The following is a 13531-nucleotide window of genomic DNA, read 5'->3' as shown; positions in this document are numbered from 1 at the left end:
AAATTAATATAACCATATCATACGAATAAACCGAACTAGATAACAAAAATCCGCACTACGAAGTGACGGACATCGAATATAAAATGGACTAGAACCAATACTATGAGTGAAGAAAAACAGAATCCGTATCTTAACTTAGCAAGCAAAGAAAACTGAACAAGTCGTCCTTAACGCGTACAAGAACCTAGAGTTTATTTATGCACCAAATAAATTACCTAAATTTTGTTACTCACATTGATTCGACAGTTTAGTGATTTATCCAACGACTAATGTTTTGGATTGATGACGATTATTAATATAGACATGTCCTAATCTAATAACCGTCACAAAAGTAAAAGTTCTATATGTTTTAATGAATTACGCATTGCGAAAAATCTATTTCCCACCAACATATTTAAATCCAAGTAATTCAACTCTTTAACAGAGGGTGACCCATGGCCATATCAGAATCCTTGTTGAGTTTTCAAAATTAGAAGAAAGACTTGAATTATTTAATCATTCATTCATGTTTAACTAAATTTTTATGATTTAAACTTCATATATATTGGTATCATAATAACAATATTAGATTATAGACTTTATACCAATTCTTCAATTTCATGTGTGCCACAAATCACGTAACACGAGCAGAATTAAAACGAAATAAGGAAGCTTTATTTGTTTTCTTCAAAATAAATTTCAGATTACGTCCTAGTCGCTGAAATCAATCAATCGTACCGAATCTATATATAACTTAGACGCTGAACACGGAATAATAATCCTTACCTTAATGCTCGAATGAACAGAACTGATTAGCGCGAGTGTCGAACGACGCGTGGTGATGGCTGTCAATGTTACCGACATCAAAACAAGTACGAATTCAAGGAATTATTTTACCGAAACAGAGAATGGTTTCATCTACTAACCTGCACCGATAGTCGGAACCAATCGGATAACAAAACGGTACTAACGAACGCGAAGAAGTTGTTGGTCCGTGACTGAGTCTGAATTAAGGGTGACAGGCAAAGAAGCGGCGAAGTTGCAGTTCTCCGGGGACGAGTTGAAGGGCGGCGGTGGTGAGTAAATACGGCGTCGTCGAACAACTCAAGGTGGTTGGCCAGAAACGAGATGAAGCTATGTGTAGGGTTTGAGAGTCGTTAATGGGGTTTAGGGGGTTTTATAACTGAGCGAATTAGATAAAGGAACGTGAGTTGTGATACGGTATTTCCGTGAGGTTTGTTAGCAGCCGATTAGGATGAGTACGTGAGTGAAACATGATCAGATGACATTCAAAACCAAAACTCCCTTTTTGTTTATATTATTATTATTATTATTGTTGTTATTATTATCTTATATATTATACATATATATATTTATTCGTTTGTTATCTAATACAAAAGTTTGGGTTATTATAAGATGAATATAGGTTATTGTGATGTGGTGAGTTTATAGGCTTTGATTGGTGTTGTAATGATGCTTACATGTACTACTACAAGCAAGTTAATATAACATGATTATATTATAAGGATTATATCCAAAAAAACCAATCTATTGGGAGAATTAGCCGGATTTTTCAAATAATAACTCATGTTTTCTACTAGCACATGAGAAAGTCGTTTAGGGTACAAAAACGTACTTCATATAACTAAACGTTGATGTAAAACAAAAAGAAAATAAATGTCTACTCTTCATTGTCATCGAGCAGTCGAAGTGTGTAATTATATTCCCCTGAAATTACGGATCATAGAACATACAAATAAACATAAACATGAAAATAAAAGAAAAAATAAATAAGTCTCTACTAATATCATATAGTGAAGTCAACACAATCCCTGTAGTACTATGCTATAATATCACAAAAAATTCTCTCTAAAACTTTTTAAAAGTCATGTGACTTTTGTCTAATTGTCTTGTAAAATTCTCTACAAGTCGTGACTTTTGAGGTAGGTTTTCGATATTCACAGGTTTTCGTGTGATTCACGGTCTAATCATATAATATTTTCTGCTTGATTTCTTTCAACCACAGTTATTGTTATGTCTTATGACATATAGTCATATCTTTTCGAAAGTGGATGCAAAGTTTTTCTTTTAAAGTGACTTTACAAATACACAAAATGATCAAGTTAAAAATGGTGGCCAACCTCAAATGATCATTCATAATCTTTTTTCTACAAAGGAGCATCATCTATTTTGTTTTAAAGTGATCAAGCCTATTCTAAGTTTTTTCTTATTGAACACGAAAAAATATATTTATAAAGCAAATTACTTACGGTACTTAATTGCTTTAATCTTGAAAGAATTGGTTGACTATTCAATCCCATCTAGAACTATAAGCTGGAATAAGCTTCATACAGGATGACTATAAAGTGACGTTGTTACATGCCTAGTTTTGTTTTAGGTAATACACTAATATGGAATAAGTTTTCCTGAGTATTGAAAATTTTTGAAAAAATGAAAATGGATATATCTTCAAATAAGTTCTTTTTTGAAATATTTTTTAATCTTACCTATCATAACTGTTGCAAAATCTTCAATATAGCTTCATCTTATTCAAGTATGTTTAATGTTGGAGCTAACCATGTTTTACTAAAACTGCGGTTGGTAATTTCAAAAACTTTTAAAATTAATATTTGTGAAAATTGTTAGCAGACTGAATATATATTCACTAAAGGTTTGAATCAAGCTCAAGGTGACTTCTTAACAAAGAAACTTACGATGCAAATACTGTTGGATTATCAAATTGAGGGGGTAATAAAAAGTAGGGTGCAATTACTGTACGCTAATGTCTTAACGTACGATAGGTTCGCGAGACGCTCAAAGGCAAAAACCTAAAATGCTCAGAAAACGCTCACAAAAAACTAAAACGCTCAGCCAAAAACCTAAAACGCTCAGAAAACGGTTTTTGTGAAAAAAAAAGTGAAAAATTGATCGATTAACCATCCAAAACTGTTTTTTTCAGTGAACCAATGATAATTGGATATGTATTGACAATTCCGAGATGTTTGAATGTAATTCATGGATCGATTTTGTAAAAAATGAATTCGCATACGTATTATACGTTAAGGCATTATTGTATCGGATCTTTTCCCATAAAAAGTATATATATTTTTATGTTTCGATTTTACAAACCATGTTTATTGGGCTCTCTTTTTTCTAACTAGTTACCTACTTACCTCCGTGTCTTTGAATTTGGGCTTGCTCTTGGTTATTGGGCTTCAAGAAATGGGTTGGCCTGCTACTTATTTGACACATACATCTTTGTATTAATTTGATCATGTGAGCTAATTTTCAAGGGGTAATGTAAAGATCACAATTTCCTCTCCTTTCTCACGAGAAAACATAGCGTAGAATATATACAAATGATAGTAATTATAACACAACCTCAATTGTCACATTTGAGATCATAACAATACGTGAACTTTTACCATTTGTACACGATAATACCATTTGTACAACAATACACGATAAAAATAAAAATAAATGATAGTACCATTTATACACGATAAAAACAAAAAAATAAAAATAAGGATGGTGGCAACCCATCCCAATTCATGTTCCATTCATCATTTTTCATATTCTCTCATATCCACGCGAGCGTAACGTCATTCAATTCCTGCACCATATCCATCTTTCAACCATGCAACGCATCATAATCCATTTTCCAACAATTTTAATATTTTTCCCTTCAATTTTTAATTAACTAAACTGCTTTCAAAATAAAAGCATAAATAAAATTAAATAAAACCTTAAAATAACATTCATTAAAAAAAAAGAGAGAATTAATCATCCACTTCGGATTCACGGAAGTCGGAGTCGTCTTGAGCTGGAGCCAGAGAAGTTGCCAAAACCAAACACCGGGGATGCTTTCTTAAACTATCCCACACTTCGATGTGATAAAAAAAACCCGTGTTCGAGACATGGTTTCAGTGACACGATTTGCTTGTGAATACGGTTGTGCTTCGAGCATCACGACAAGTGCGTATGCGTAGAATTAGTGGAAATGCTTAACACTTTTAATGACATTTCTCCACTTTGAGTTGATTTGATGGGTGAAACGATGGCCGGTACCTCCAAATTGAACATAAGCCAATTGAATTGTAAGTCAAATTGGCCTCACAAAATGCCATTATGCGTCACGTACATCCAAGTATTCGCCAACGCGACCTCATCGTCAATGCTCCACGACGACATTCGTGCTCTCAAGGCATTTTTTTGTGATTTATAAAGATAGTTTGAGATGAAAGAATGATTGTTTGTGTAAAAATTAGCTGAAAAGATAATATATATATGGTAAAAATAACTCTTTTTTTCAGGTTACCATTGAACAATCATAAGACAGTTGAGCGACACCCCCCCCCCCTTCCACTCAGTCCACCCTAATAGTAATTAAATTCTTGTAATCATAGCCGATACATTAGTCATGGGAAAAGTTAAAATACAAAGGGAGACAAAAATGAGAAGTGTAAGAAAGATTTGTGGCAAAAAGAAAACCCCTAAAATTTTTTTAAAAAAAATCATAACTCAAAATATAAATAAAAAACGTAAAAAATTTAAAACTAAATGCCCCCCCCCCCCCCATCTCGTCATTCCCGTTCAAAAAAACGACATAAAAACATAATGAAGAAAATAAACAAAAAAATACAATGATAAATATAAAAAAAGACGATACTCGGAAAAAAGAAATTAGTCTATCTACTATAAATGGACTAAATCTGATGTAATCATTCATTTCAAACCCCCCAATCCCCATTTCAAAGTGTGACCCAGTTGCCCATCTAGTATAAATCCAAAGTGTGACCCGAATAACCATTAATACTCCCTCAAAAAAGAGGGTGCGGGTCAATGCATTTTCTAACGTATTACCAATGATAGTTTATGAGGGATCACTGACGGGGTTAATAACGATGGATTGCTAACGAATCATAGTATTATTACCATGACAGTTTCACAGAAGGGTTAGCGATAGGGTGTTCTTAGGGTTTTGCTTTTGCAAGTCGGGTTATTCAGGTTTCAAGGTTTTAAATTTGACCCAAAGCCCTCCCACAGTTTTTTCAAGTACGGGTTATTCGGGTTCGGGCTTTGTCGGGTTGGGTTAATCGGGGGTTTCGGGTATCTAAGAAAACAAAAATAATAATAATTTTTTTTAAAGCTACAACGCATAAACTAAAGCATTATATTCTTCTTTACTCGTTACGTAAATAACCATATAATAAAGTAACATAACCCGATAAAGCAACATTCTTCGATTATGGTTGTTATTAGCTATAAATAGAAAAGATATGTAAAAAAACAAATAGTCGATAAACCATAATAGGTAGGATGAGAACATGTGGAATGTGTATAGTGTTCCGTATACGGTGCACTTAATAATGCTATGACGCCTATACATAATAATAATAATATCATGTTTTAACAAATAGTTTATTCGGGTTGACCCGAAACCTAAAAATCAAACTTAATAACCAACCTGGGTTACTTCGGTTCAGGTTCGGGTTGGCCTTTTATCAAGTTCGGGTTATTTTGGGGTCGGGTTCGAGTTTTCTTGAGCCAACTTCAAGTTTCAGTTAAAAATGACAGTCCTATAAAACGAGATATTTGAAGGTCAGATATAACTATTAACACAACCCAACTAACTATTTGGTTTATAGTTATTTGTTATTCTCAATGTTGCAAAAATGGCCCTTCCAGAGTTACAATTGACATCTAGTTCCAAAAAAATATATTAACACATAACATTATCGGAAATATGCACAATAAAAATTTCTGATATGTTCACCGATGAATCATCCCATCTAATAAAGATAGTTCCAAACAACACATGAAAGTCCGAGAAGAAAAATGATTTGATATTTCATCTTGTTTGAGACGATTCACCGATATATGAAATATTCGACACAAATTTGAACTCACCTAACAACAAATGAATAATCTTGAGCGAAATCTTAAGTCTAATTCTTAACTAATGTTGGTAATCTGTCATCAATAATTTGTGGGTAATTGATGATAATTACCTATCGTGAACCTTAAATTATTTTTAATTATAGTTTAGACCAATTGTTAAGAAACCATTTAAGCTTACTCTGCTTTGAGATTTTTTTTTATAATATTAAATTCTAAAACTGATTTAGTTTATTATATTCTAATGTATAACGGTACTTAAATTATAATTTACATGTGTATTTAACATATATACATTTAAAGGTTAAAATGCTATACAATTTTTCACAACATTTCAAGTGGATGGAGATATTTTTAGAATGGTCCATTTGTGATTAGGGGTCACTATGTTACGCTGTCACACCCTCATTCTAGGCCTAGGAGTGTGAACCATAGTTGGTACCATATTTGTAAATAAATTAGAGTTGCGGGTTATAGCGGAAGTCTTTATAAAAACATAAGGATCGATATTATAAAATATTTACATTACAAAAGACGAGACAAAAGTCTCGTTTAGTATCTACTTGTTTATAAATTTACAAAACCAACATATTTTAATATTTACACAAAATTATCCGAGCCATCGGATACTTGAGCTTTCTTCGTCCTCAAGCTCTATTCCTGATTACCTGCAAAATGTTATTAAAATACGTCAGCAACGAAAGCTGGTGAACATGCTGACGCTAAAATATTTTCTTTATTTAATTACCCCTCGAGACCACATAAGCCTCGACCCATTTTGGCTTAGGAATAATCAAGTTTAAACAATCATCATAAACTCGAGTCTCTGCACTAGGTCACCTCAGCGAAACACCGCAGCGTTTATGATATAACTTAGGTACCATAAATATACACATGACCATTCCCCACTCGGACGTAACTTAGGTCCGGCCCATCGTGGCTGGAGGTCGTGACCAAGCGTGGTGCGATGTGCCCACCGCATTCCACATATGTAAGGATCCAGACAAACGTATACCATAGCCTGAGGGCTGGCTTATACTCTTATTTATAATGTTTTTAGAGACACGTAGCCTCATGTAAAGTTTTACACATAACACATTTGTTTGTTTGAAAACAAGTTTGTAAAAGTGGTCCATATTCACCTTTTGATAGGGATCGGTTTCCAACACCGTCCGTAAGTTCTTCTCTTCGCTATCTCGCATCTATAGTACGAGTATAACATTCATTAGTCGGATACACGATCCGGCTTAAGACCTTTAGTCTTATCATCTCGATGAACCTTTAGTTCATTATTTCCTTTACTTTAAAACCTTTAGTTAAAAAGTAATCTTTATAAACCTTTAGTTTATACTTAAAAACCCGACGTTTCTTCTTCTTTAAGAAACGTATTTCTTTTACTATTTAAGCATATTCATAACACTTAAATAATATATTCTATAACAAAGAATAATTATATACTCATATATATATATATATATATATATATATATATATATATATTCTTTTCTTTCTTTTCTTTGTTATTTATTTTCTTTTTATATTCATCGAGTATAATTCCGACTTAGGCATTAAGCCTTTATAATATTTTAATATTATTTTGGTCGGGCATTATGCCTACCTTGCTTGGCTTGGCAACACCCTAGTCACTTGGGCAGCACTTCGACGCCGCTTAATCGATACTCTTTTCTTTTCAACTCCTTCTTCTTACTTGGCACACTTTTTGAGACACCAATGGCACGTACTTCGAGGTAATCACCAGTTCGTCGGGCAGCACTTCTTTCTTGTTCGGGATGTCAGAGAGTGGCACGACAATCGAGGTAACGGGCACGGAAAACGAGGTTTCGGGGCATGTTTATCGAGACGGATCGTTGGCACGCTTTACAAGGTCTAGAGAGAGAGTAGTGAGAGAGTAATGTGTGTGTTTTAGAGTGATTTTGGAATGAACCCGTAGCTGCCCTATTTATAGCTAAAATTTGATCCCATCGCGGTACGCGATGGGACTTGGCTTGAGCCTATCGCGTACCACGACTAGGCTTGGCCAGTCACCACTAGACCTGCCACGTGTCGCCACGTGGCAGGCGTTGTGCCACGTGTTGACACTTGTCGACACGTGTCGCACGCTTGCCACGTGGTGACACGTGGCGGCAGACGCTGCCACCGTGTGCCACGTGGCACACGTGTCAATATCTGTCAGACACCCCATCGCGGTACGCGATGGGTGTCTTTCTTGACCTGTCGCGTAGCGCGATGGGTAAAAAAAACAGAATTTTCATTTATAGCCCTGAAGTTTAGAAATTTGCAGAATTGGTCCCTTGACTTTGAAAACTTGACATTTTTGGCCCGATATTTACGTGATGTTACGTACGCTTTGCACGAATCACTCCATTATAATTTACTAAAAGATCACCACTTTACTTTAAGTTAATTATCATTTTATTTCTTCAGAAATATTACTTAGGGTATCCGGGTAAGGCTCGAGTTGGTCGGTAACACCACCACTTACCTTTCAAGTAGAGGGTTTGGTTTGGATCTTCGGGAATACGAACCCGATGGTTATTGAAGGTGTTGAGCGTTTAACAATAGTCATATGTACATTACTTTTTAAAGAAAACCACTTCGGATGAATGGTAGTAGTTAATTAAATATTTATGTATTTTTAATTTAAAAAGCATTGTTTTTTATTATTTATATTTGAATTAATGAAGTTTATGTTTATTTTGTTTGGTATATTTATGATTTTAAATATATAAATTAAGCTTGACATTATAAATGAAAATAAAATAATTATAAACAAGTTGCTCCATAGTTCTCTAAGAAGTAAGAATATCCATATTTCATCCACCCATAACAAATCTCTATACACTATCTATTTTTAATATGACACTCTCCTATTGATTTATTGGATTCGGAACAGTGAATTTCAAACCAATTCGCATTCGAATTACAAACTCGAATTCGGCCCCCAAGCAAATTAGTATCCAAACGGAATATTCAAATTTGTTTTCAAAAACTCAATTTATAATTTATAAACCAATTCAACTATCCGAATACAAATTATTTATAAGTGGATTCATATATTTTACATTTATTTATTTACTTATTTTTAATCCCCATACTAGCAAGGTGTTGTAAAATTGTTACATAAATAGTAAAATGAAAACAGTTTTTTCTTAGGATGCTTGAATCCAAAACATTACAAAAAATATAAAAGCAGTAATTATCATGATTTTTAATATGAAAAGAAATGAGTAAAAACAAACTTATTGCTAAAGATGTGTAGAAGATAGAATTTGTTAATTTGGTTGTTATAGTCGCCAATTAATACGCACAGATTTATTTGACGTTGAACCATGAAAGAATTTATTTACACTTTCCATCCCACCTTTACACAATAAAAATAATTTAAAATTAAACATTATTTAAGGTTTGAGATCTTAACGTTTTAAGTTTGAAATCTAACTCACGGGTGTTCTCACAATGTTGGGTTTCTCATTGATAGTGTTATTGGATGAGTTACTCATGGAGCGCGTCAAATTTATGATGAACAGTTGACAGCCCGTCTTAGAAACGTTCATCTGGGTATCAAGGGTGGTTTCAAATACTATTAAGAAAAGAAAAAAAATATTAATTATTAAGTATTGTCATATATATTCAAAGCCTAGTTCGAGTACATCACGTATACATAAATATAAAATTTATTTATTTTTCAAATTTGTAACTTATCAATCAACTTGAAAACAAGCCATTATAAATAGTACATTAGCTTCCTAGAAACTTTATATGTTTCATTAGAAGTCATACTCTCATGACTCAAACCATGAGATTCGTATTTCAATGGCTTCTTCTCTTTGTGGTCACCTTCACCCCGATCACAACCATAGGTGCACGCAACAAGGCTCCACCGCTCAGTCCGGTCAACCCGTTGCTAAAAGACCCGACCCGCGTTTCGGCTGCTGTTTCTAGTGACTTTGAAACTTTTTTCTATAATCAAACACTTGACCACTTCAACTACAACCCGGGAAGTTATGCCAAGTTTCAACATAGGTATATTATGAACTCTAAATGGTGGGGTGGCGCGAACACGAGTGCACCAATCTTCGCGTATCTTGGTGCCGAAGGACCCATAGACCGAGACGTTGAAATCCTTGGGTTCCACAATGAAACCGCTCCGCGTTTTAAGGCTCTTGTGGTCTTCTTGGAGGTATGCATTAGAGTTTATTTATGTTTTAACTGGTAGCTAGGAGCCAAGGAATATACATTAGGGTTACATGGTTATGTGCTAGGACTTGTTAATATATTTACACTTATGTGCAATGTAATTTAATGTTTCTTATTATATTAACCTAGTGTTACCTTTTTGGTTAAAAAACAATTTATGTTACTAGCATCGATTCTATGGAGAATCAAATCCGGTCGGGTTAAAGGGTGGACCGGGATCCATAGATGCCATGAGAGAATCGGTGAAAAACGAGACGATTCGTGGATATTTTAACTCGGCCCAAGCCTTAGCAGATTATGCCGAGTTATTGCTTCATATCAAAAATAAACTACATGCACATAATTCTCCTATTATTGTTATTGGAGGGTCATATGGTGGAAGTAAGTCACTTAACCTTAAAAACTTATATATCAAATGTTACATATGTTGTAAATTATTGCTATAAAATCATTTGTTTTAGTGCTCGCATCGTGGTTTCGTCTCAAGTATCCACATATAGCACTTGGGGCTCTTGCTTCATCGGCCCCCATTCTATACTTCGACGATCTAACGCCTCAAGATGGTTATTATTCAATCGTTACCAAAGATTTCAAGGTGAAAAAACGAGTTAGTATATTTTTTTAAATAAACCGTGTTACATTGATTTAACTGTTTATATGTTTAGGAAGCGAGCGAAAATTGTTACAAGACTATAAAGCAATCGTGGAGTGAGATCAATAGAGTTGCTTCGACGCCAAATGGTCTTGCTATTCTCTCCCAAAAGTTCAAAACTTGTTCGTAAGTAATGTTAATATTTTTCATTTAATTATCATGATCAGTTTAGTTTATCTTGTTTATTTTAATTAATTTGTTTTATTAATTATTTGTTAAGGCCATTAAAAAGTTCAATTGAGCTCGAGGAGTACTTAGAAACCATGTATGCGGTTGCAGCTCAATATAATGCTCCACCAAAGTATCCAACGACCCAAGTTTGTCAAGGCATCGATGGAGCAAGCAATGCCACCGATATCCTTGATCGTATATTCGCGGGCGTTTTTGCTTATCGACAGGTTCAACCATGCTATAACATGACATCGATAATTTCTCAAACTTCCATTGGATGGCGATGGCAAGTAGTTTCATACATTAAATAAAGTTGTACATAAATATTAATTAAGCTATGAAAATTTACTAATTGATTGGTTTTATTTTATAAAAATTACAAATTTATTCACACACTAAACTTTTTTCCTTATGTTTTATAAACATGTATAGACTTGTAGTGAGATGGTGATTCCCATTGGTATAACTAGTAACGTAAGCATGTTCCCGAGCTCGCCTTATGACGCGAAAGAACACAACAACGATTGTCACAAAATGTTTGGCGTTATGCCTCGACCACATTGGACTACAACATATTATGGCGGTCAGGTAACTGTTTTCTTTTTTTTTTTAAATATATATGTTTGGCTTGGGTTTGATCTATTACGCAGTTTATATGACTTTTTTTTTGAACGGCCGCAGTTTATATGACTTAATGTCCATTTTGTGTACAACATTGTAGGACATAAGGTTGATACTTAGCAAGTTTGGAAGTAACATCATATTCTCTAATGGTTTAAGAGATCCATATAGCAGTGGAGGGTATGCATATTAAACTTATGTTTTTTTTTAATATAATATATATGTTATGGGTATATTAATGTGACATGCTTTAAAGTCATAAACCTCTAGCATGCCGAAAAAGGGCACATGCCTTTGATCAAATATATGATTGTGAATTGTGATGATATCTCTTCTCTTTTACGTTATTGCAGAGTGTTAGAAGATATTTCAGAGTCCATACTTGCCATTAAAATAACAAATGGTATGTGTTGATAAGATTCATATTATGATGATTAATGACGACTTTTGCTTTAAGCTAACGCTTCGATTCGGTTGATTTGGAACTTGCAGGTTCACATTGCTTGGACATATTAAACTCGAGGGAGACTGATCCTGAGTGGTTGGTTAATCAGCGAAAAGAGGAAGTGAAGATCATTAATCAATGGTTTAGAAAATACTATCAAAATCTTCGTTTATTAAAGCGATGATATACGTCATTCAGAGCAATATAGCATGTTTTATTTTTAGACTACTCAAACTAGCTAATAATCTGACTTTATTTATGATTATATATTATTGAAGACAGTTTATCTACTTGGATACATTATGATTGCCACTTTGTACATATATCAACTTTATATGAAACAAATGCTCGTGTCCTTTTTTATGTTTATACAAATGTAGAATTTTTGGTGGTGCACTATAATGCACTATAATTGAAAGACAACCATGGTTGTGGGTTGTGTTAAGAGATAAGATTGATGGCCAAGAACATGCCTCTTTACCTTTAACTGTTCATGTATAATTGTAAGTGTATTTGCAATGTATACTTTTTATTACTATAAACTATTTTGTTATAGCAATAGTAACCGGAGACATATAATTTATATATATCTTTATTAAAGTCGAGAGTCTTTCTAGAAGTAGTCTATCTATTCTCTAGGATAGATACATGGTTTGCCAACATCACACTCTCTTCAAACCCTACCAATAGTTTTGTTATGGGTGAGATTCTACAATATATGGTTATTATTATCTTATCATAAAGTGAGTACCATAGTTAGTTCTAGTATTACAACCTTAAAAAAGTATTTGTGAGGCTTAAATTCATGTAACTCGGACACGACTCTGTTAAACAAGTTGCTGGATCAAAGGGGTCAAGAAACGACTTGACATATTTACTTACAACTCAAGTTAGATGTGACATTTATTGAACAAGTTATACGGGTTGATATGTTAACGACCCAGACCCACTTAGACCGAACATAAAGCATGATATTTTCGTTTAAGGGTAAGGTTGTTTTGGTGTTATGTCGGTCGTTATCACTTGTGCTTTCTTTAACTGTATTGTCACCCAAAAACTAAAAACATGTATTTCTATTTCACATTGAGGCCTAGAGGGACCATTCTTTCCATTAATCACGAAAAAGCATCAAAAGATACCTACATGATATGTTGTGAATCAAAGCACTTGTTTAATCCCATTGTATTCACAAAAATTTAGTGGCAACTCTTATTAAGGACATTAGTATGGATTTTTGCTGTTTGTTAGGGTCCACCTAAGGCCCAATAGAAAATGGAATTAGGCCTCGCTAGGACTAAGTTTAAATGCCGGGCCCAAGAAAACCATATTATATTTCAGTTTGGTTTTCTCACTCATGTTTCGATATAGTGAATGAATCGTGTGATTCACCTTCTAATCATATTATATTTCTGCTTGGTTTCTTTTAATCACAGTTTGTCTTATGACATATAGTATTATTTTTTCAAAAGTGGATGCAAAGTTTTTTCATAAAATGATATTGCACATACATAAATGATCAGATTAAAAATGGTGGCCAGCCTCAAATG

At 33.8% G+C, this 13531-nt stretch overlaps 1 protein-coding gene across 1 annotated transcript; it reads left to right on the top strand.

Annotated features, from left to right (window-relative positions):
• Positions 1-9674: 9674 nt before the first annotated feature.
• LOC143538942 (uncharacterized) lies at positions 9675-12547 on the top strand. Its single transcript, XM_077032378.1, has 9 exons — positions 9675-10078; positions 10263-10476; positions 10557-10690; positions 10761-10873; positions 10968-11208; positions 11351-11506; positions 11640-11719; positions 11893-11942; positions 12032-12547. Exons 1-9 carry the CDS (start codon positions 9683-9685, stop codon positions 12166-12168), a joined length of 1521 nt encoding a protein of 506 aa, XP_076888493.1. The 5' UTR covers positions 9675-9682; the 3' UTR covers positions 12169-12547.
• The last annotated feature ends 984 nt before the right edge of the window (positions 12548-13531 follow it).

This window comes from Bidens hawaiensis, unplaced genomic scaffold (assembly GCF_021521415.1).
Source record: "Bidens hawaiensis isolate Kalapana, Puna unplaced genomic scaffold, B.hawaiensis_p1.1 tig00011762_1, whole genome shotgun sequence".
Taxonomy (NCBI): domain Eukaryota; kingdom Viridiplantae; phylum Streptophyta; class Magnoliopsida; order Asterales; family Asteraceae; genus Bidens; species Bidens hawaiensis.
Note: the sequence above shows the minus strand (reverse complement) of the source record. Positions and strands in the feature narration are given on the sequence as shown.

What these genes read in the sequence shown, in the direction of transcription:
- LOC143538942 (XM_077032378.1), top strand. Translation starts at nt 9,683, where the DNA reads ATGACTCAAACCATGAGATTCGTATTTCAATGGCTTCTTCTCTTTGTG. An exon ending in TCGTTACCAAAGATTTCAAG is followed by an intron (nt 10,691 to 10,760) that starts GTGAAAAAACGA and finishes TTATATGTTTAG; the next exon opens with GAAGCGAGCGAAAATTGTTA. An exon ending in CCATTGGATGGCGATGGCAA is followed by an intron (nt 11,209 to 11,350) that starts GTAGTTTCATAC and finishes AAACATGTATAG; the next exon opens with ACTTGTAGTGAGATGGTGAT.